At 41.0% G+C, this 25,666-nt stretch overlaps 1 protein-coding gene across 11 annotated transcripts in view; it reads right to left on the reverse strand.

Annotated features, from left to right (window-relative positions):
* TSPOAP1 (TSPO associated protein 1) overlaps window positions 1-25,666 on the reverse strand; it is a 341,002-nt gene that overhangs the window by 113,464 nt on the left and 201,872 nt on the right. For 10 of the 11 annotated variants that reach the window (XM_075196605.1, XM_075196597.1, XM_075196599.1 and 7 more), the window contains 11 exons: window positions 18,979-19,068; window positions 18,770-18,892; window positions 16,146-16,250; window positions 15,361-15,411; window positions 15,182-15,202; window positions 13,477-13,672; window positions 8,873-9,084; window positions 8,525-8,634; window positions 8,015-8,124; window positions 6,835-7,638; window positions 6,003-6,154 (listed from right to left, as the gene is read on the reverse strand). In XM_075196605.1, the coding sequence (XP_075052706.1) occupies window positions 6,003-6,154; window positions 6,835-7,638; window positions 8,015-8,124; window positions 8,525-8,634; window positions 8,873-9,084; window positions 13,477-13,672; window positions 15,182-15,202; window positions 15,361-15,411; window positions 16,146-16,250; window positions 18,770-18,892; window positions 18,979-19,068 (1,974 nt within the window). The remainder of the gene's footprint in view (window positions 1-6,002; window positions 6,155-6,834; window positions 7,639-8,014; window positions 8,125-8,524; window positions 8,635-8,872; window positions 9,085-13,476; window positions 13,673-15,181; window positions 15,203-15,360; window positions 15,412-16,145; window positions 16,251-18,769; window positions 18,893-18,978; window positions 19,069-25,666) is intronic. The other variant, XM_075196596.1, reaches the window with a different exon arrangement.

Genomic DNA, 25,666 nt, shown 5'->3' on the forward strand with positions numbered 1-25,666 from the left:
TTTTATCAGTAAATTTTAAAGTGCACAAGTTCCACCCACCGCACTCGATATACAGCGTCCGCCAATTGGAATGAAAGTGAAAAACATATTTGCTTATATGTGTCCAATACAGTTGAATACATATGCTAGGCATAGCATGGATTCAGAGAAAAAGATTTAACGCAAGCACAATAATAAGATTTTTATACTTATGTGAAATCCATTTCTCTTAGCCCATTGGGGGACACTGGAAACCATTGGGTATATAGTGTAAGAAGAAGCAAGGCCTGTGGGCACCTTAAGAAACTTTTACACTTAAACTGAGGACTAAAAAGAGAGGGGTATAGAGGGAGAGGAGCTAGGTTCATGTTTAACCAAGCCTCACAGAAAATGAGATAATAAAGAGAGAAACAGAAAAAGAAGATAACATCCTCTCAAACAAAAAAACACACAACATGCCATACAAATGGCAAAACCAGAGCATCAATGATGGGCGCCCGGTGTCCCCCAATGGAGTAGGCGAAATTAATTTTACTTAAGTATAAAAAAAATTCTCACACATCCATTGGATGACACCTGAAGCATTAGTGACATCAAACAACGGTCATCACAATCAGAGCCGGATTTAGACCTCATAGGGCCCTAGGCAGGATACTGTTTTTGGGCACCCTCCCTGAAACACTCCATAGCACTATATTTTTGCAGCCTACCATATACCCCTGTAGTTACGCAGAAGTGAAAGCATGTGCCGCACGCCGCCAAAGGAGGTGGGGGTGTGGCTTGCCTCTTTGGGGGCGTACCTAACATGTGAAAAGAGCAAGGCCACCCTGCTGCAGAAAAAGGCACCCCTAAATAATTACAGAGCAGTCACGTTTTTTTAAGTAGTTGGGTCAAAACAACCTAATAAGTATTTAAGTCAGGACAGAAATATTGTATATTAATATTAAATTAAGTTGTTTGCAAAAATAATACGCATAAATCCAAGGATGTGCCCTTGTCACTTTTGTCCCTCAATCATCACACTATGCCCATTTATTGCCACTTTTGTCCCTTCAAAATATCACCTCTGTGCCCCTTCACTGTGTCACCTCTGTGCCCCTTCACTGTCACCTCTGTGCCCCTTCACTGTGTCACCTCTGTGCCCCTTTACTGTGTCACCTCTGTGTCCCTTCACTGTGTCACCTCTGTGCCCCTTCACTGTGTCACCTCTGTGCCCCTTCACTGTGTCACCTCTGTGCCCCTTCACTGTGTCACCTCTGTGCCCCTTCATTATCACCTCACACTTTGTGCCTCCGTTTTACTTACCTGTCTTTTTCTCTTTTGTATTCCACTTTTCTGTCTTCTGGTCTTCTTGTCTTCCTGTCTTCTTTTTTCTCCACCACGCAGCTCCTCGGTTAGTCCTCACACAGTGGCCGGAAACAGACTTTAAAAAAAAACAAAACAGTCACGTGATCGCATGACAGGTCCCAGCAGTCTCTCCTCCTCTCTGTTTCCCCTGAATGAGGAGGAGAGACTGCCGGGACCTATCATGCGATCACGTGACTGTTTTTTGTTTTTTTTAAGTCTGTTTCCGTCCGCAGTCTCTTTTACTATGTTGGCGGACAGAGAGGGATGGCAGGCGGAGGGGAGCACTTCTCCGCCTTGCCTACCCCGCTCACCGCCAGTCCTGACTGGGCCCTCTGGGGACCGCTAGGCCCTAGGCAGTTGCCTAGGTTGCCTAGCGGGAAATCCGGCCCTGATCACAATTGGGAATACTCAGAAGAAACTGTGCAAAGCACCTTTCTCACAAAACTGGCATCCCTGTAGGTAAACACATGAAACCCATACAACCAGGTAATAGTGTGAACAGAGGATCAGGTGGCCGTCTGACACAGCTGCTCAGTCAAGGCGCCATGCCATGCTGCCCAGAGAGCACTCACCAACCTCATTGAGTTAGCCCAAAGATTATCAGGAACAGGCTGCCCAGTCATACCATAAGCCTGACAATTTACAGCCGTAACCAAGCAATAGTCACCTTAGAGGCTGGCCTGCCCCTCTTGTGTGAATCATAAAAGACCAAAAGATTCTCAGTCTTGTGCACATCTTGAGTCCTACGCACATAAATAATCAAAGCTCGGACCACAACCAGAGAATAAAGAGAAGCCTTGTCCTCCGAAGACAGACATTCCATCAGGGCAGTGATAAAAATATCCTGAGTTATGTGGATCCGGGAAACCACTTTAGGAAGGAAAAAGGGCTCCATCCAAATAACCACCCTATCCTCATAAAAAACAAGAGGAGGAGACTTGCAGTACAATGCTCGAGCTCTGAAACTCTTCTAGCCGAATAAATAGCCGAATTGAAGATAGTTTTACACATAAATTTCAAGTCCACTGTGTCCAAGGGTTCAAAAGGGGAATGCTGCAAAGCATTACACACTAACTTTAAATCTCAGGGAGCACCAGAGGAACATACAGAGGCTACACATGAAGCACCCCTTGCAGGAACGTTTGTACATCAGTCATCAAAGAGAGTCTTCTTTAAAAGAAGCCAGATAGAGAAGACACCTGAGCCTTAAGCGAACACTATTTGTACCACCCATTCTGTAAGAACATAAGTAATTTGGATAATCCAAAAGAAGAGGTAGTGCACCCCTTCCATTCACCACAGGCAATATACGTCTTTCAGACCTGATGACAGTCTTTGGCCAAAACCTAGCTCACGAAGGATCATTGCTTCAATAACCAATAAAGCCAGGCATTCTCAACAGAGATTAAAAAACTGTCCTTGACTTAACAGGTCTGGCCAGAGCAGCAGATGTCCTGACCGACCCACCTCCACAGAGAGAATGTCTATGTACCAGGCTCTCCAAGGCCAATCCAGCAGCACCAGAATGACTGGAAAGCTTTCTCTCTTCACCTTCTTCAAGACCATCAGAAGAACGGCTTACTGGAGGAAGCAGGTAAGCCAGGTGGAAACGCCTGGGAAGGCACATGATGTCTGCTAAGACAGCCTGAGGATCTCTTGTCCTGAGGCAGAAGAGCTCTCCTTCAGGGTTCAACAGAGACACCATCATGTAAATGTCCGCTTGACCCCACCTTTCTACCACTTTGCGATACACCTCCAGATGGAGAGAGCAGTCGCCGGGACGAAAAGAGTGTAATTGCTCATAAAGTCTGCCTCCCAATTTTCCACCCCCTGAAATGAAAACCGCCACAACGGCCCAAACATGATTTACGGCCCACTCAAAAGATCTTGCATGTCTCTAGCAGGCTAAAGGACTCAAGGTGCCGCACTAGTGATTGAGGTATGCCGCAGTTGTGGCATTGTCCAACTGTATCTTCACCGTCCTGCAGCAAATGTATATAACTGACTGGAGCCTGCAACACTCTCAGTTCCAACACATTCATTGGAAGCTTGGATTCCTCCAGTCTGGCGAAAAGACAGACAGAACACCAACCTCGAATGCTGGCCTCCGTCATCACCTAAGTGCAATCCCAGAACGAGAATGGGCGACCCCTGCAGAGATTGTCCTTCTGCAGCCACCAAAGAGTGACTGTACCCAAGGGGAAAGACGAAACACTTGACTGGAAAGGTTCAGGAGAGATCTGTTCCAATTGAAAGGAGGTCCAGCTGAAATTCCTTCACATGAAACTGAGCAAACTGGCCTGCCTCGAAATTCAATGCTATCTTGCCCACAACCTACATGAAGAAATATACAGAGGACTGTCTTACAGTCAATAGAGACCTTACCATCTTCCGCAAGGCCTGAATCTGGTTTGGTGCCAAGAACATACACTGTTCTGGGTACCTTAGAAAATCTACCAAGTACCGATGGTCCACGATCCCCCACACTCAGGCATCCGTGGTGGAATGAAACCACTGATCCCGGAAGAGGATAAGCCTACCTCCCATCAGGGTGGACCCTAATGGGCAGAACGCCCATACCACAGACAGCTTGCCTGCAGACTTAGCTGCTGGACGCCTAGCAGGCCAAGCCAGGCATCCACGCCTCACGAGGAAGACAACTGACCACTGGAGTACTGACTCCGTCACCTCCCGATGCAACGAAAGAAGTGAAACCTGGACACCCTGGGCTTAGGAGCATTAACTGGAAGGAAAGTAAACGTTTCCCTTATCGTCTGACTAATAATAGTGTCAAGCTCCTGGCCAAACAGAAGACTCCTAGAAAAAGGAAGTGCCTCAAGAGTCTTCTTAGGCTTAACATCAGCCTCTTAGGACTTGAGCAAGAAAGAGTTTGATGGGACGAGACCACAGAGGCAGAGATCTGTGCTCCTATCAGTCCCACGTTCAGTGCCAACTCTCCCAAATAGTCTGTAGCTCCCTAAATCTGTTCCACAAAAGGAATCAATTCAGAACAGTTTGCCGGCCAACAAACCCTCTGAAAGCTGTTTGGACCAGCATATTACAGACTTGTTCACCCAAGCAGACGCCAAAGCAGGCCTTTTTTAAGAGGCCCCTACTGCCACAAAAATGGACTTAAACACCCTCAACCTTACGATTTGCACTGTCGTTAAGTGTGGCCTCCACTCCCTTACGGTCAGAGGAAACTTCCTTCTCAAAAGAGGAGTCCTCCACATCTGACTCAATAACCACTTCACCCACCTCCTGGGTAGTACAGTCAGAATCTGACTAATTTCCCGGCTGAAATGGCATCACCCACCTATGCTTACGTGAGGAAGATGGTGTAATGGAGCCCAACATCCTCTTCTAAAGAGAAGAAAACCAAAGCAAAACACAGTCTGAAGAAAAGACCAGCCGCACACATCAATGAAGGGAAACTTAGCCTGCAATACAGCCCCACAGCACAAACAATCTGAGGGACTAACCACTCAGAAGACCAACCCCATAGACCTGGTACCTTGCAGATGAAAGGACAGAGAGGGGGATTGCTGGAGCTCCAAAATGGCTGCTGTTCTGGTGTCTGCACACGAGAAGTGAGATCCAACCAGGGAGGAAGTGCAGGGAGAGGAAAGAAGCACACCCCCCTAGGGCCCAGCACTCTAATAATCTAGATCCTAGCAGGTGCTTACATAAAAAAAGTAACCCCTACCTGACCCAGGATCTTAAGGAACCTAATGACTGCTTCCTCTAGAAAAACAGCTGTCCTAGGGGGCCATTGTGGCTTCCTAAAACAACCTCTACCAGCACTGTGCTGGGAGAGTGTTATACTCATACCTCGGTTGCTTCCTCTATTGCACGGTGAGGCACGCTGGGCACAGTCTGCTGTGACTGAGGCCATCTCCTCTGAGGTTTCCAGTGGCGGGAGCAGGAAGCCATTCGTGCTATGCTCTGCAGAGTCTCATATCTGCAACTGACAGCCACAGACACGGCTTCACAGAACCGCTGATGCAGCTCTGGTACACAAGAGGACAAAGCCTCCAAATACAAGATAAAATTAAAAGTAAAATAAAAAAATAAATGAAAAAAATGTCTGCCCAGCAGCCACAACACATCCTACCCGCCTCGGACACTAAGCTAAACTGAGGCCTAACAGGAAAAGAGAATACAGGGAGAGGAACTAGGGTCAAGTGTTAAAGTTTCTCAAAAGTACCCACATAACCCCTACACTATACCGCCAATGTTCCCAGTGGCCCCCAATCGATGTGGGAGAAAATCCCATTTTGTCATGGTACTTTCCTAACTAGATCCTTTCTCATAGCGAGTCTGACACCAACACATCAGCAATATATTTTCACATTGTATAACTAATTAATTCACATTGACTGGATAGAGGATATCGTCATCAATCATGGATTAACCTGCAATTTGGTATCTATAAGCTAGGATTACTTGTGTTCTAAACATCATAATTTGGGACGCAGTATCCCAGGAATGCAGTTCAAGAGAGGATTTTGTGATTGCACGTTTCACGGTAAATGTAAAGTAATGGCCTGTATAAAACGGTTAGATGAATTACTACTACTTAGAACATCTTTGTGTACCTAAAGTATGATCAAATAATTTGACTTACTTGAAAAAAATTATTTTAAACATGTAAGACCACTCCAAAACAAGTTTACCTTCTGTCTATCAGCATATACTGCATAGCCAGTTACTCTGACTCCGTTTGACGTCCCTGCAGCATCAATGGTCACAGGCAGCCAAGTGACGAGCAGAACACCAGGTTTTGGCCCTATTTCAACCTGAACATCAAGTGGGGCATCTGGAGGACCTAAGAAATGTAATAAATAATTGATATGTTGCACTGCCAATCAGTGGCGGATCCAGGGGGGGGGGCGATCGGACCCCCTAGCAGACACTTGCTGCCGACGGCTGCACAGTATGTGCAGGTCCGTCCAGCCGTGACAGGCAGGGACAGTGTGCTGCCCGGCTGCTCTGACTATGTTTAAAACACAATCAGAGCAGCCGGGCAGCACACTGTCCCTGCCTGTCACGGCTGGACGGACCTGCACATACTGTGCAGCCGTCGGCAGCCTAAGATGTTAGAAAGGGGTGGGGCCTAAATCCCCCCCCTAAATCGCCCCGGGTACAGCATTTTTCTAGATCCGCCCCTGCTGCCAATACCATAGAAATCATGCTGAGAATCCAATATTACGATTACGATTAATGTATTATAAATATCAATAACCTCTTGCTTAATTATAATTAATAACCTCTTAAAACAGTAAGAGGAAATTAAGCCATTTATGGAAGAAATGAAAATAAAAATGTTTATTTGAACATTTACATGTAATCCTCATTTTTATACTAACTGTAATAGCATATAAACCTGTTTGAGGATGATTATAGTGAATTACACAACAATGTTCTTATTACATTTACAGCTTGAAAGAATTAGGAGTAAAAAAAAAAATATGAACAGACATTTTCTGCTCTAAGACAGCAAGTTACCTGCAGCGGGAGTTGTTAATTGCATAACTGTAGTCTTCGGTTCCCTCCTCTCAATAGGTAACTCCAAAGGAATCCGCTGAGGTCGGGCCTCCACTTTTACATTATACGTGGTGCTGGGCCTTAAGCTGCTAAATGTATACCAGTAGGTCCCTGACTTGACCAAGCCACAGCTTTCCTCATTTAGATACAAGGCATGGGAATAGTTGCTGTTACATGCCTGCCATGTTATTTCAGCAGATGTGGCTGAAAGGCTGCGAACACGTAGCTGGGTTGGAGCAAGGGAATAACCATAGCCAACCAGCATAGTGCATCTCATCCGATCTGAACAGCCACTCTCCGTCATGCTCTGCACAGAAATGCGATAAGTCCGAGTTTTCAGCTCCAGTTTCTCAATCAAGGCTTTAGTTTGTCCTCCACAACGAACATTTTGTCGAAGTTCATTATCCACATAAATATTATAACTCAGTATATTTCCACTGCCTGCTGCTACAAGAGGAGGCTCCCATCCTACCACCAAGCTACGGGCAAGTTGTTTAATTAAAGTCAGCTTTCGAGGGTAAGGCACGGCTGAAACATCTGCAGCTCCCTCGCTGTTTCCTTGCATTGGCAGTGGACTGAGGCTGCTTCCATCGTCATCTTCCTCACTTCTCTCTATACTGCTTCCACTCAAAAAGCTAATGTCCTGTCCAGAGCTCTGTGATAGTTCATTGGTTTCACCTGGGTGAAAGGCTATCAAATCATCATCAGAGACACGTTCCACGAAGTTTGAAGGAACAAGCCCACGCCTTCCATCCATTAATTCCCCTATTAAGAAAAAACAATAGGTCCCAAAATAACAGTAGTACTGGGACTGAATATTGCACATTTTAAGTGATTATTTTAGCTATGCTATACATGATTGCACTGAATTAGAGTATATAGTATACAAAGATAAAATGGCTGTACTGCAAAAGTCACATTAATGAATACTTTAATGTATGTTTAAAACAATGAAGCATTTCATAATCCAATCAAATGCATTTTATGTTCAGCTCTAACAAGACCTCATCCTTATCTTTGGTGACACTCATAATAGCAATACTACATGAATCAGGCAGAACATGTACAGGTATACTTAGTGAACTTTTCAGTTTTAAGGGTATATATTTCATACAGTAAATGTTTATTTTAGATTACTCACCTTCATAAAATCCATCATCATCCATGCCACCATAGATGTAAATGTATTCTCCAGCTGTGAGAGGCAGTTCTGCTTCAGGATTTTCATTGGGCCCATCAAATGGATTGTAACTACAGATGTAAAATTACATATTTCTATTAATATAGGTAGTAACAAAACTAAAAATCAAACAAAACCGTAACAAATAATAGCAAATATTAACTTTTATATTAAACATTGTACATCGGTTACTAGTTGTGCATATAGCAATTTTGTAGGCTGAACAGATATTTAAGAGAAACATGTTTAAATTCACTAGGAAACACTGATATAATGGAGGTACTTTACACCACTGGTTCCCTTGAAAATGATAGGCTACTTTGTTTATGAAGGTTGGTTCAACCTACAAAAAGGCTAACTCGAGAAATTTTAGGTGACTGGTATCCATTAAATGTTCACTGCAATTTTCTCTTTTACAAGAATAATTATAAAATTACTGTTAAATTTCCATAACAATATTATGAATCTCACCTGTATCGAGCAAGAAAGACTTGTAGTTTAGCAGTGGAACGAGTTTCCGTTTCTGGATTCAATGAAACACTATCTGCTTCCAAGTCCTCCATTTCACTGGCAGTGTCCACCTAGCAAAATAGGACTTAAACATTTAGTGAAAAAGAAAGATACATGTTTATTTTAGTAATATACTCCAAAGTTTAGAAACAAAAGTGGAAAAAATACAAAACCTTGTGAACTTTATGAAGTTAAATATCCAGTTACACCGGCTACATTTATGTCACATATCACAAATTTATGAAAAGACAAACAATTGTTATTTTACCAGTTTGCTTTTTAAGCAATGGTAACAGTTTCCTGACTTACTTCTGGTGTGGGACAAGACTTGCAACTTTCATGTGTGGAGTCTGATTTTGATGAGATATGTGGTACTTCAGGCTTTCGCTTTTCTTTGGTGACCACATGTTCTGGGACCTCAACATTGTTGAAATCACGGGTTAGCTCTAGTGTCTCAGGTAATCTTTTCTCATTATCAACTTTGTTATCATCTTGTGTCGGTAGAATAGACTCATTAACATCTGAAACAAAAAGGAAATTAAAGGGCCTACAATCAGCTGTTGAAATCAAATCATACCTTAATATGACAAGTAAAATTAGCTAAACCATATTTTAAAGCTTATTTGGCTTAACTCATTTATTTGTAAGTGAGGGCTGGCTGGCAAATTTTACCCTTGGGGGCGAGACTCGACTCAGCAGCCTTTTAGGAACATTTTAAAGGAAAAAAAATGCAGAAAGACCAGTGACCCAACCCAAGGTAGTCCACTATGTGACTAGCCCGGTGGGCTCAGCCAGCCCCTGTTTTTAAGTGTGGTTAGCAAATCACTGAAAAGCTACACTTACACCTATCCTCCCCTCTTAAACTTATTTTGTCAATGTAATAAGACTCATCAGTTTGACTGTAGAGGGAAAATAGAGAACTCAAACAGTCTTTTCACAAATAAGCTTTTAAATAAATGATTTATATACACACAAAACAATTTAAAATCAGATAAATGTGATAAAGTGGACATGTGCTGAAAAGGGATTGCTTTATTATGAGCTACATATACACAAAAATAAAAATGTTGTCAAATACAGGTTGATCAAAATTTTCATACTTGAACGATCGTGTATCTAAACTTCTCAATTAAGAGCTTTCAATTAAAATCTTTTGTGCCCCACACACAGGGATAACTAAAGCTAGGTACACACTACAGAGTTTTTGTCCAATAATCGGCTCAACCAGCTGACATACGACCACTCGTTCAAAAGTCGGGTCAGTGTGTGTAGTGACACGATGGTCGAAAATCTGCCCAAATGGACGATTGTCGCTTCATTTGGTTGGTCGTACCGTTAAATATTTTCGTTCCAATCTCGTTTCTGCAGTGTAGTGTGTATAAACTTTTTCGACCGATGCACAACAGTGAGTACGAAATTACAATCATTGCATCACGACAACATGGCTGTAAAAAGTCGCTAAAGGGTCGTCCGCTCTTCCCTTTATCGTCTAAAACAAGGCTAGTCTGTATGCAGTCCATGGACTGAGCGATCGGACCATCGATCGCATGTAAAATCAATCGGCATAAAAAGTTGGTGGAAAATTCTGTAGTGTGTACCCTGCTTAAGACAGCATCAAATACAAACCCATCATTGGTAAAAATCATTGCATGTGTGTGCAACTTAAGCCTCTTTTGCTTTTCTCTGGTGTAATCATTTTTTGTTTCTTTTAACAATCTTTTCATTTAATTGAAGAGCAATGAATTGGATTTAAACACTTTTTTTTACTAAACATCATTGCATTTGATTGAGGACTCTGGCAATACAGAAACATATATCTCATATGACTTTATTTAGAATGGGTCTGTCACCTGCACATGTGGAAAGCATTCTTTGGGCTGAATTGATAATCACGACAATGTAGCTTATCAATTAACTAGGAACAGGCAACTCATGCATACAAATCAGGCCTGAGGAATGTTAGGCAGTGCCTCAGTGATGTTAACAAGTTCTACCAAGTTGATAGGTTGTACACAGATTCAGCCCATAAAAGGGATACCTTTGTGACAGGTCCACTGTAAGTGACCCCACCCCATAAATTTAAATTACCGACAGAACATCACTTCAGAAGAGGGATTGGAAATACATGCACAAGTAAACCAATACATGATACACAAACTAACACCAAAGAGATAACTAAGTGGGAGATAATTAACTGGTTAAAAAGTTTGCAGAAAATTAAAAGGATAATCCACACAAGCAAATACAGGCCATGCAGCAGCACCTGCTAAATCAAATATAAAGATTTTACTATAATTATACATGCATTTCATTAAACAATCACAAAATAAACAGGGACTCAATGTCAGAAGAAAAACTGTTTCTATGCCTAGCATCAGTCTCTATCAGCTGTTTATAATTTTTCTCTTTTGCATAGAATTTTTCAGCTGCACAGCTCTGCAGCCAATTATGCAGCCCTATTGCAAACCCGAGACTGCCAATCTTAATGATGCTAAAGGGCAAGCATCAAACTGGGAATATGACAACTTTGGAACAAAGGAACAAAGCAACTGATTTAGGGAAACATTTTAATTCGACACATTTACAAATACTACTGTTATGTTAGAAAAAATGCTTTTCCAATATGTTAGTTCAAAGGGGATATTTATTTAATATCCACTCAAGATCATATTGTGATTAAAAGCATTAATTTCCATTTTAAGAACTTAAATCAGCAGAAAATAACTATTTATATTAATGTAATGTATTATAAAAGGTATTTTGGGGGCAGTAGCCTGGGACTTTAAGGGTGCCCAGACCAAGATTCAAACTCAGCAAATATGAGCTTGACAAAAGAAAGTAGGCATGGTGTGAGGGGTTTGTAGTATACTTTAATTGACTTGGGGAGAATTTATAGCTGTTTATTGCATATATTATTGTTTATTGTATATAAGTATTACAATACTAAGAGCATGAGACTTTCGCCTTATAAATTAAAATGTATACACAAACACATAAATTAAGTTTCAAAAAAATCTTGTAACTTTCCCTTAATAGACTTTGGTCATTAAATAAAACAGGATACTAAATTCCCACATTAATATTCAAGAAATAATGCTGTATTCATGCATAAAATTCTTCACACTGGTGATGCATGCCTTGTAAGGTGCACTGTATCATTTGGTGCATTTACAATGTACAAAAAAAAAACAAATATCAATTTGTTCACTTCACACCCAAAAACCAACTACAAACCCACACCAGCACCAGGTGACATTTGCACAAACATGTTCTGTATTTTAGTACCATCCATTGAGAGATAAATAAAGCTTGCACTGTTGTCAAACAGACTAATGTCTACCCAACTGATCACATCCCAAGAAGAGAACTCATCTAGGAAAAAAAGATTGGATATTAGTAACTATTATAACCTCTTACTGTATATTGTTGACCAGAAAAAAATAAAACATTGTAATACAGCAGATTTTGCAGTACTTTGAAATAATATTTTGGAGCATGGCTATCAGGAATACTGCAACAATTTGCAGTACTTTGTGCTTTGGTATTCCAAATTTCAGATGTACAAACGGCAATCAGTTTTTATACTACAGCATGAATCCTAGTTATAAAGGCCCAGTGAAAACGCAAAATGAATATAGCAAACACATCTTATGTGACAAAACGAGGGTGATATGTGGGTTATAGCAAATACTTTTTATAGCCTTCTTTTGTTTCCCCAGCTCAGACTACAACTGCATTGTCCAATTACATGTGGTTATGGGGACATTGTAATTCAATGTAAATATGTATATTGTGTATTATATATTGATGACTTGAAGTAATGTTATTCATTGTCCTTAAACTGAAGCCAGGAGGGTTATGGGTAAAGATCAGGTGGTGTCTAGGATACAGGTGAGAGGGCTGGAGCTGCATTCATTCTCCCCCCTCCTTCCTCTACAGGAAGCATGGAACAGCTGTGGACCCTGTGACATCACAAAGTAGTGTAAGGGGTTAATTTTAGGAGGGGCTCACTGCCACCTTATCCTTGGAAGTAGGGGAAGCCAATTAAGCATCAATTGTTCTCCTTAGGACTAGTCCAGACGTTCTGCCTGCATCCCAGCAGGGGGCTTCTGTGAAAGGACATCTCATCTTCACTGCCCTGTCCAAACCCCCTAGTCCTGCACTGGCCAATGGTTAAGAAGAATAGACCCAGGGGTTTGCCCAGGGAGGGGAAAGACTGTGGAAATTAGACCTGGGAGATATAAGGATCAACTCCAGGGGGAAGGGGGGTGATGCTTGGATTTCATTCAGGAAGGTGCAAGATGGAGTTTTGAATTGTCGTTTTCTAACGAGTCTATATATGCAGCTGAGAGGGATCCATGGGTCATGAAGTCTGGACAGCAGGTGACTATATCTCCTTAAGTTATTGTGGTAAGGGACAGATGATGTGGTAAATCTGCCTGGCATTTATTTACTGTGTGTACATAATATTCTAGTGTGATTTGTATGACAATAAATATACTGTTGTATTTTTATAACTGCATTTTGCCTGAGTGACCATACAAATCCTAGAAGGTACTGGGTAGCACTGGGCCAGATATACCCAGTATCTTCACATCTTATATACAGCAGCAATGTAAGATGTTTTGCATACAATCTTGGTTCTCTAAAGTATAGTGCCTTTCCTTGTACCTGAAGCCAAAGCATGATGGAAATGTAACAATATAATCAACTATGTTGCTAACACCACAAGTGAAATTGAGGGTAAAAATTTGTATAATAGGTAACATGTTCAAACACTCAGCAATATAAAGCACAGGAATTAATGATCACTTAGCTATATCTAATAATTGATCTCTATAATAAAATCAGTTGATTCACCCTTATATTGATTTATAATAACATTAGCCCACACAACCCAGTTATGGAATCACCTCCTCCATCTTGCTGAACTGGAGTGACGCCTGGGGTGGAACAACATTGAGGTGCAGGCAGTTCAGAAGTCCCCAATGTAGATGTGAGGAGGTCAATGTTTCCAGTTTGCAGTCGAAATCTCTCTAGTTCCCCAGACAGAAGACTAAACTGCTCTGTCTGACTGCGACATTTGTCTTCTAAAAGTTTCACTTTAGCCTGGGAGAAAAATGAAAATAGGCAATAAAAATCAGCTTGAAGGTGAAATAGGCAAGTTTAGCAAACAAGATTTGAGCAGATTCCTAAATCGGAGTTACATGGGTGCATATTTTAGGATGCTGAAAGGTTTTGTAAAATATTTCTATGACTATAGGAGCAAATTCATGTTAGTATATTAGAATTAAGCAGAAGGGACCTAAAGCATCATTCATATCAGTAATTTTAGTTTCTTGAAGCACAGCCACCAGAAATCTGGGGGGACTGTGCTGTACAGCCACCAGAAATCTGGGGGGACTGTGCTGTACAGCCACCAGAAATTGGGGTGGGGGACTGGGACTGTGCTGTACAGCCACCAGAAATCTGGGGGGACTGTGCTGTACAGCCACCAGTATGGGGGTGTGCATGGCAGAGCTAACAGAAATACTGGAGACTGCTCCAGTATCTGGGGGTCTGCACGGCAATGCTCCCAGAGATCTGGGGGTCTGCACGGCAATGCTCCCAGAGATCATTAGGGGGCTGAATTGCATAGCTCCCAGAGATTATTAGGGAGGTTGCATTGCATAGCCACTAGCAATTTTGAATCTACATTTTAAAGCCACCAGGGGATATGTTGTATAATGGTTTAAAATAGTATCTCTACTGTAGAAGTCACTAAAATAATCTCTGTATTTATATATCGGTCAATAGAAAACTCCCTGTAGTGTATATACTTCAATAAAATGCTATCTATATTGTATAAGGTTCACGAATATACTACATGTATTAGTCACTAGAATGCTTTTTGCATCACATACGGGTCTCTAATAGGATGCTATTTATATACATATTAGTCACTGAAATGCTTTCTGTATTCCATATTGATCACTATAATGTTCTCAGTACTACATATTGATCACTAGAATGGCCTCTGCATTAAATATTGGTCGCTAGAATGCTCCCTCTATTGCACAAATGTCACTAGAACAAGCTCAAACTGGTCTTGTTATAGTGAACGTAGTTGACCACCACCTTACTTACATTACTTTATAAAGGTACAGTTAACAGAACACTAGTCACTAATCACCCTCGAACTTCCTCTCTTAACTCTTCCAGCTCTTTATCACATTAATGTTTTTCAAAAGGGGGGCATTCAGAATATTGCATTGGTCCCCTGTTTTATTGCTGTCAACCATTGCCCCCACTATCTTAGTTATTCATGGTTGCAACCAAATCTTATCTCACTGGCATTAAATATGTGAATGCAATCTAGCCCAAACTAAAATGTTTGAACTCTGTAAATAATTGAAAATATAGAAAATAAGAAAAACATAAAAGCAATGATGTGCAAAGCCGAGCGCCACCTTAGCACTTCTGCTGCCCTAGGCCACAAATCTGGGAATGGAAAGTATAGAGCAATGTTTTGCAGAATAATGATCCTCTGTGGCTAAAACTTCAAAGTATTGGTTGACTTAAACAATGGAACTTAAACAAGCAAAAATGAGGATCAGATATTCCAATTTGTGACAGTACCTGCAAAGTATCCAAAGTGTTCTGTGCATGAAAATTTAAGAGACAAAGTGTTAACAATACTGAAACTAGTATACATACTGTAAAAAATTAAACTATTGGATCATTTAAGCACACAGTTAATTCAGGTAATTAAGAAAAAATGTTTATACTGCTTCCCAATAACACATGAAAGTCACTACCTCCAGAAGCTGAACTGCTCCTTCATGTTCTTTCTTCGCTTCAACCTGGGCCTGTAGTCAGAAAATAAATAATTTTTTTGTAACATAGGGTTATAAAACAGTCCAGTTGACTGACTTTTTAGTCAACTGCCAAACAAAGAAGTTCAAGGTCTGGTATACATTTAAGATGTCCACACATACAGATTTGGTTTGTCGGGTTCCATGTTTGTTTTTGGCACCCATTTAGACAGCTCAAAATCTAGCCCAGTGTGATTGGAATTGATCTGTCAGGATGGTAAGTTGAGCTAGCCAATGACATAAATGAGCATGTGTATGTGAGGTCATCAACTGACACAAAAACTACTTAGAATGTAAGATGAATAGAGCAATGTAATTATTTAGTCAGCATCCACATGTGAGGCCAAATGGCTTAAAAAACCTGCCGTTCAGTGGTTGAACGTACTGTGAGACTCTATTGCCCAGTGTGCTGCTAGTTGGCCATAACTAGAAGTGACTGTAATGTTATTTGCAACTATTTTTAACAACATTAAAACAGCTGTTCTTAAGTGAAAATAGGCCACATCAAACTATTTATCAACCTTTATTTATACAGAGCCAACATATTAAACAACTTTACAGGGAATGTTTGATAATTCACAACAGGCCCTGTTGATTTTCTAGAGAACCCTTTGTTAAAAAACAAATCAGTCATTAGAGATATTTTATTAATCTTACAATGCTCATGCTTTGATACATGTACATAAGTATACAAAAGTGGTTGCTTGCTGTTTAAATGAAGAACATACCTGCTGGAGACGTTTCACTTCCTCCTGCCTTTTGTGTAGTGCTATTACAGCATCCTCATGATCTTTCTCCAGCTGTTGCCTTCTCTCCGCCACATCTCGCATGTGCTGGAAAATAATGCCGGTTAACAAGTCAGGAATTAATCTACCAGACAATGCAAACACTGTAAAGAAGTGACTGCTAGTATATTATACATGTGCTAGAACATAGTGGTCAATAGTCCCGTGAGAACATGAGAATCGCTCAGGGATTGTTGTGTAGACCCACCTCACTCTGGGAACCTGGGCTTGTTTCATATTAGGCTCTATTTGCAGTGCTGAAAAGGGTCTGCCCATGTGCTCACAGTGCATGCACAGTACCGCTCTGGAACTTCATTGTGTAGCCTTACTAAGGTTGATACGTACAATTGGAAGTACACAGCTAGGTGTGATGATGTCATTACACTGGCATACAGAGCATCCACCTATCTCTAACGACATCCTTGCCCATAAGTAGACACAGTATAAATCCAGACTCGGCACTCCAGCAGGTCTCTCTTTCTGACCTTACCTCCACTGGTTCAAAACAGAACATGTCATCAGGCTTTTGAACAAGAAAAAGGTTTGAATAAAAAAAAAAAAAAAGATTTCTCATGTTCCAAGACAGGAATGATCACACCCGAGATGAGTAAACATTGATGATAATAATAATAATAATAATAATAATAATAATAATAATAATAATAATAATAATAATAATAATAATAATGACCTCTAGTAAGGCCTGTCTCTTTAAACAAATCCGAAATGTAACCCCAATCCATGATTTCACATGCCCAGGAATCCTGAGTGGTCTTAAACCACTGGTTCCTGAATAGGAGGAGCAGAGCACACACCACAGGAGATCCAGGGTGACCAAAGTGCCTGTCATGCTGACTGCTTCTCAGACTTTTGTTGATGGTATCTTAGGAGACCAGGGGGTAATAGTATGAACGTGCAGGTTCTTCAACACCCACGTGTTCAGCGATTAAATTTCAAGCGGCGCTGCATTGTAAAGGGAAGTTTCCGCTTGAAATTTAATCGCCGAACACGCGGGTGTTGAAGAACCCGCACGTTCATACATTTACCCCCAGGGCTGTTTTCCCTTTTGCTGTCCTCCATAGGGAGCTGGGAACAGTACAACTAGAATAAGCCAATTATTTTCTTCTTGAAATTCAAAAGGACGAAAACCTTTTCACCTTAGGTTTCAGTGCATTAATGGGGAGGAAAGAGCAAGCTTTTGCCCTTCTGCTCCACAGAAGGTTTTTGTCCTCCCTGAGCTCGCTTTAGGACACCTGCGTTATGGTTTGACAGGTGTACCGCCGCCATGGCCTGGATGTTAAGTCAGAACTTAAGGGCACGTCACTTGAAAATGTCCAATGTTCTTCTGAATTTTGGCCCAGTTTCCCATACCTTGAGCCAAACAGTCTGCCTGGCTACCACAACATAAGCAAAATACTGCCTGAAATAATGCCAGCATCAATTAGGTGTTCAAATACTTCCCTTATTTGATCCACTAAGACACTGAGAAAGCTGCTCAGCCCATTTAATGGGCCTAAACATGGCACTGGAAGCAACACTGATTTTAAAATCACTTTGCATTCTCTGTCTTTCAGCAAGGTTACATTCAGTATAGGGATGGTTGTGGTCTACATATGCGATATGTTGTCGTTGTCAACATAGCGACCCGGATCTTGGATTCTCCTCTGGGCTGCATTGTATCTCCTGGTCTGACCCCTGGCTTCCTGACTACTCTTCTCATTTAATCCCTTGTATCGTACATCCTGCACAGCTTGACACTGGACACTACAACTATGCATTTGCACCCGCTGCTTCGATGGTAGCTACCTGGGACCCCTGCAAACTCCCTTTGTAGGGGTCAATCTAAACAAACGCAAGATACAGCAACTCAGCTTAAGACATGAGCAGCAGGTAGTTAAATCTGCAAGAACAGGTAAAAGAGAGGAGGACAGTCAGCCAACTGTCCTGTTCTGATGGGACATTGTCCTGCAGACAGGACTTGTCCTGACTGCAGGGACAGTTGAAAAGGATGTCCCGCTTCACACAGCTTTGTTCATAAAGGGGGAACTCTGCTAACCTAACCATAGTGGAAGTGTATTTGAAGGGGATGAGAAGAGTTGGAGACCAGACCACAGCACTATCTAAAATGAAAGCCACAACCGTTGCTTGCTAGCCATGTCCATTACTGGTAGCTTGGCGCAGAAAGTCCCCGCTAAAAATCCTGCATTTGCCCATGTAGAACATATTTAATACGCCCTATTTTCCTAAAACGCACAGCAAATTTAATTTAGAATACTTAGGGTATATTCAGAAAATAATATCAGGTATCTACCTAAAAAAAAAAAAAGAAAAAAACATTTACCAGAACGAAATATTTCTAAATGGTTCGTCTTACTAAAGAACAAGATTGTACTACAGTAGAGGTGTCATATGACCAATTTTGTCTAGTCTAATTTGACCTTAAGACATATTCACAATCAACATACTATGTAAAAAATATGGCCACTACACTGCCTATGTGAGAAGAATAATGTGTTTTTAATCACAGTTAACAGGACTTCAATTATAAATGTCACTTTTACACAAACCTTCAGCACTTGCTCTAAATTCTCCAGCTTGCTTTGCAATCGATGACTCTCCTTGAGAGCAGAATCTCGTTGCTCAGTCACCTCAGCTAAGTGTCTCCTCAAGTCAGCATTTTCAGATTCAAACTATGATGAAAAAAAAGACGAAAGTGTGTAATACTGCCACAATCAAATTGTTTGTTTGACTAATATGTCTAAGACGTAGTGCTCACCTTAGCAGCCCTCTTTACTCGGAAGCAGAGTCTGGAATTCTCTTCCACAAGGCATGCATTCTTAGTTTTCACCTCTTCAATCTTGATTTCCTGCTCCCATTTAAATGACAGATACAACATGTATGTGTTTAAAATACTGCAGCATGTAGAGTTATACATTACAAAAACGTTACTTTACTTTGGCCCATACTTGCCAACTCTCTCGGAAGGTCTGGAAGACTCCCGAAATTCGGGCAGATCTCCTGGACTCCTGAGAGAGCAGACAAGTATCCCGCATAATGCAACTTGCTTGTAAAAATGACGCGATTCACATTGTATCGCGTTATTTTGGCCCCGTCCCAGCGGCAAAAACGGTGGGAAGGGACGCAGTCAATCGGGTCATTTTGGCCCGTCCTCCAACCACGCCCCCTGCCCAGGATCTCCCGGAAAAAACGTCTCAAAGGTTGTCAAGTGTGCTTTGGCCATGAGCAACTAATTGCTCTCCTCACTGTCGATCTCGCTAATGCACTGTAGACTACAAAGTGCAACTGCACCTACACACAGTAAAGGCAGCCATTTTATGGGTTCTACAAAAGTGGTTGAAGTATATCGTTAGCAGATATGCATTAATATATTACCAAAACTCCATTCACAAATATTGTCTAAACCTGTCTATCATGTAAAGTTAACTATAATTTAACAATTTCAAGTCTACCAGGCACATCTTACACTAATTGAATATTTGCTTTCAGAGATCCAAGAGTACTGCAAAAACTGTTGTCTGTTGCACAGAAAAAACATTCATAACCGAGGATTTTTTTTTTATAATATTATATATATATACACACACACACACCTATATATACCCATACACACATATACATACACACACATAGATACACATACACACACACACACACACAGATACACATATATACACATACATATATATACACATACACCTATATATACACACATATATACACCTACACAAATATACCTATATATACACACACATATAAACACATACACACATACAACTATATACACACACATAGATACACACATTATATGTGTATATATATATATATATATATATATATATATATACACACATATACATATATATATATACACACATATATACATATATACATATACACACATATATACATATACACACACACACATATGTACGTACGTACGTACGTACGTACGTACATACAGTATCCAAGTGCTTGGCACTCATAAATAGCATGTGTACATTAACCTGTTGCCTTACTCGGTACTTCACTTGTATGGATAGTACAATAAATAGATTCCAGGTGAGGCGGCACTCAAGGATTTAAGACAAATTGTAGTTTGTATCAAAAGAGTATGTTTACTCTATTCCAACATTTCAGTATAGTACTTGCCTCAGAGATGTCCCCTGAGGCAGGTCCAATATAGCATGATCTGCATAGCCACGCCCCCAAAACGCCCAAACACCACCACCCCCCACCGCAGCTCCCGGACGCCGACGTTTTAATGTCGGCAAGTATGCTCTTACCAGGTCAATCTATAATTTACAACCAGACACTGCCCAAGCGAATGGTGTGTATTTAAAAGTGTCCTGTGCAGAATACATAACATTATGGAAAGAAGGCAAGACATGGACATTATTAAAGATTCTGCACTGACTGGATGTGCTACACTTTCTTTTCCCTGTGTATGAGCTATGCATGCTTCATTACATGATTCTCTGTATACTCTTAGGGGGGAATTCTATTCCCCGAATTAGAGCGCGTTAAAGGTATTAGCATTATTACGGTAATTTTAACCCGGCTTTCTGCTCGCAACTCAGGGAACTGCAAGCAAAAAGCCGGCATTGAAACTACCGTAATAATGGTAATTAAGCGCATTATTACCATAATAACGGTAATAATGTGCAGGCCGCGTTAATTTTACCAGTAACGCTGCCAATTGAATTCCCCCTTAGTTTGACTGTGCAAATACTTGATAACCATGTTGACACGCAATTACATTAACAAGGGCTTTTCATAAAACAGCAGTAATTTATAAAGACCGCAATTCCTTGTGAGACCCAGCATTACTGCCTACGTAATACATTTCCGTTGAGTTACTGGCAAACCATATTTAATACTGTGTTCAAAGGTGTATCTTTATTTTGCTGCCACATAGATAAGTGTTTGCACTGTTTAGAGTTATTTCTATCTTTATATGTAAGCTAAACAAAGCGTTTTAGTTTCAATTTATTCCATATTGGTACTATATTGGAAAATACATTGTTTACATGTTAAATGTTTATGATTGCATATTGAGGCTGACCGAATTTGACTCTCTGGTTTACAGCTATGGACAGAGTTAATAAAACCAGAAAATATTCAGCCTCTAACCTTTGAGTAACCTATCTTCATCATCATCACCATTTATTTATATAGCGCCACTAATTCCGCAGCGCTGTACAAAGAACTCACTCACATCAGTCCCTGCCCCATTTGGGCTTACAGTCTAAATTTCCAAACACACACAGACAGACTAGGGTCAATTTTGTTAGCAGCCAATTAAAATACCAGTATGTTTTTGGAGTGTGGGAGGAAACCGGAGCACCCGGAGGAAACCCACGCAAACACAGGGAGAACATACAACCTCCTCCCAGATAAGGCCATGGTCGGGAATTGAACGCATGACCCCAGTGCTGTAAGGCAGAAGTGCTAACCACTGAGCCACCATGCTGCCCATCTCTATCTATCATGTGAACTGTGCTATCCATTATACACTAAACACCTCATCTACATCAAAGTACCACAGTAGTATAATTTCTCCCTGACCTTATGGGTTCTCCAATACATCCAAACTCAAGTTCTCGTAATTAAGATAAGGGCTACAGGACATTTAAGCTAAATCAGGACTGCTTCAATGTACCGTATTTGCCGGCGTATAAGACGACTTTTTGGACCTGAAAAACATGCCTCCAAGTGGGGGGGTCGTCTTATACGCCGGGTGCCAAACTCAGGGGTCTCAGGGGTGCCGCGGGCCAGCCATAAAAAAAAAAAAACAGAAACACTTACGAATCGCGCGGCGCTGGGACCCAGCATCCTCCTCTCTCACGCAGCCTGTCATCAGTGACAGCTGCTGCGTGAGAGAGGAGGATGCTGGGTCCCGGCGCCGCGCGGATTGGTAAGTGTTTCTGTTTTTTTTTTTTATGGCTGGGGCGCGGCAGAGGGGGCAAAGTGAGAGAGGGAGAGAGGGACAGATGAGAGTGACAGGAGGGGGACAGAGGAGAGTGACAGCAGAAGAAGGTAAGTGTTATTAGTATGTGTTATGTTATGTTTGTTTTATGTTATGTCATGTCAATGCAGAGTGTGTGATCAGCATATATGAGTGTGTGTGTGTGTGTGTGGGGGCCAGTGACTTCATGCAGTGTGTGTGTGGGGGCCAGTGACTTAATGCAGTGTGTGTGGGGGCCAGTGACTTCATGCAATGTGTGTGTGGGGGCCAGTGACTTCATGCAATGTGTGTGTGGGGGCCAGTGACTTAATGCAGTGTGTGTGATCAGCATATATGAGTGTGTGTGTGATCAGCATATATGAGTGTGTGTGTGTGTGGGGGTCAGTGACTTCATGCAGTGTGTGTGTGGGGGCCAGTGACTTAATGCAGTGTGTGTGGGGGCCAGTGACTTCATGCAGTGTGTGTGTGGGGGCCAGTGACTTAATGCAGTGTGTGTGGGGGCCAGTGACTTCATGCAGTGTGTGTGTGGGGGCCAGTGACTTAATGCAGTGTGTGTGGGGGCCAGTGACTTCATGCAGTGTGTGTGTGGGGGCCAGTGATTTAATACAGCGTGTGTGGGGGCCAGTGATTTAATACAGTGTGTGTGGGTGCCAGTGATTTAATACAGCGTGTGTGGGGGCCAGTGATTTAATACAGTGTGTGTGGGGGCCAGTGATTTAATACAGTGTGTGTGTGGAAGGTGTGCGGAAGAGGGGGTAGTCTTATACGGCGAGTATATAACAAACTCTATAATTTTGAGTGGAAATGTTGGGGGTCGTCTTATACGCCCAGTCGTCTTATACGCCGGCAAATACGGTAAGTGTTTGATATTTATTATATTGCATTGAAAAACATCTTCAACAACAACTTCCCACTATATATCTCCCTTATTTTCATATCCAACGGTAATTGGAGAGAAGTCAGCATCAATATCACTGTATAAAAATTATCTATAATGCTAACAGTTTCCAACATTGCCATATAAAGACTATACATAATGTGAAAAGCTATTGGGACAACCAATTCTGTGCACATTAGTAAGGACTAAGACTTTAAACCAAAAAAGGTTCGAACCATTGTAATAACTTGGCCTGTGTAATTTTACATAGAGAATGATTAAATGCATAATTTGATGATTGCAAATAATCACTGGCTAGACTTCAGTTCATAGATTAAAACTCCTGCGATTGAGCAATGTATTGCAGATATATTTTTCATTGAATAATTTAGTGTGGATTACACTATATAAAGCTGCTCTCAAGGATTTGACAGGTAACAGGTCTAAAAAAAAAAATTTTGGACAGCTGTTTTGGTTTAGTTGACTGATTCTTACGTTTTTTTGGTGCGCTGAATCCAAAAATGACAACCGTTTTGTCCTGGGACGTCAGGTTTTCGAACAAACGGGTGGTCATCGTTTAAAAAAATCTCTTAACGCAAATATTTTATTTACATGAAAAATATTAACTCATTTGCACAGGTGACGACAAAATTAACACCACACTCAAGTAGATTGCTTGTGAAATCGTCTTTTTTTTAAACTTTAAACTTCTTTTTGAGCTTTTCCTCTTGTAGGTGGCTTCCGGAAGATCCCTGTACAACATCCAGCAGTAGTCAGCCATCATCATAACACTCCATTTCCCTTGATACCTTTCTTTCCATTACTTTTATATCTTGATGGAAACGTTCTCCCTGCTCTTCACTCACTGCTCCCAAATTTTCAGGAAAATAGTCAAGGTGTGAGTTGAGAAAATGGACTTTTAAGCTCATGGAGCAACCAAGCTTGTGGAACGCTTTCAACATTGTTTCCATCATTTCCTTGTAATTTGGATCCTATTGGTTTCCCAAAAAGTATTTTATGACCACAGTAAAGGCAACTCACGCTTCTTTTTGAGTTGGAGTCATTGAACTGATGAAGTCTTTGTCGGATATGAGTTTTCTAATATCCGGGCCAACAAAAACCCCCTCTTTCAGTTTTGCCTCCGTTAAACCAGGAAACTTGGATCCCAAGTACTTGAAGCATTCGCTATCTTTGGGAAGTGCCTTAACAAATTGCTTCATTAATCCTAATTTTATATGGAGTGGTGGTAATAAAACATTCTCAGGGGGTACCAATGTTTCTCTGAGAACATTCTTTTCACCAACAACTAGACTTCTTAGTGGCCAATATTTTTGCTTCCAATGATTTTGTCGGTCTCTACTGTCCCATAAACATAATAAACAAGGGTATTTGGTGTACCCAGCCTGATGTCCCAGCAGCATACACAATACTTTTAAATCTCCACATACCAACCAGTTTTGGTTTTGATAACCCACTTTCTTGAGTACCAACTCCAAGTTAGTCTCCTTCAAGTACACCGAATGAGCAACAGGAATGGACGCATAACGGCCACCATTGTGAAGTAAAACTGCTTTTAAGCTTCTTTTGGAAGAGTCAATGAAAAGCCTCCATTCAGAAGAATCATACTGAATGTGGAACTGAGCTATCAACCCCTCTAAATCACCATCAGGATCAATCTGATCACCATCAGGACCAATAAACATGTATTTTCATGTTTTTGGGAGAACTGGTAGTGAAAACAAATTTGTTTTTCCATGTTCAGTTTTTTTTCCCCCAAGTATGATGAATTTGAAATTTAGCGATTTCCAGTTACCTGTTTGACCAAGGCACATTTCGATTGTGAAAAAATCTGACGTCCCAGGAAAAAACGGTGGTCATTTTCGAATTCATTGCACCAAAAAACATAAGAATCAGATAAAATTATGAAAACAGCTTTTTGGTTGCAGACCTGTGTAATTGTTGTGCTCTTCATATTTGCCTTTGAAGTGAAGACCCAAGTTCTGCATACTCATAAATGACAAAACATTGTTGCATAAGTTTTTTGTTCTATGCATTGTCTGGCACTGACTGGCTCCACTTTGCCTGCATTATAAGCATTGGGACAGATCAGTAGACTCTCACACTATATAAACCATACCTATGCAGCGTTTGACTATCCTTGACTCTCTAGCAACATGACACTATATCTAGAATACAGAAATCCCTGTGTACTCAACAACGTCACCGAGCATTAAGCCATTATGCAGTGCAGAAGACAAATGCAACATTTCAAGGGGGTAATTACTCCCTTTGCCAGACATGAGCATCATGGAAAAAAATACAAACAAATACATATAAAGTGGGAACATTATATGTGATTGACAAACCAGGTAAGCCACATGACCACAGAAATAATCACTGTAGATCCTACATCACCCACATTTTTGTTTTAATAAAACTTTTTATTGATGACATTCAATCATTTACAAACATAATCGTTCATATTACATTTGTCAAATAAAAATAAAATTCAAGGCAAAAAAAAACCAAGTGCTAGAGGAGAGAACATCACGTACTGTACAATCAGAACCATTAAATACAGATTGAGATGACATTTCCAAA

Source organism: Mixophyes fleayi, chromosome 2 (genome assembly GCF_038048845.1).
Source record: "Mixophyes fleayi isolate aMixFle1 chromosome 2, aMixFle1.hap1, whole genome shotgun sequence".
Taxonomy (NCBI): Eukaryota; Metazoa; Chordata; class Amphibia; order Anura; family Limnodynastidae; genus Mixophyes; species Mixophyes fleayi.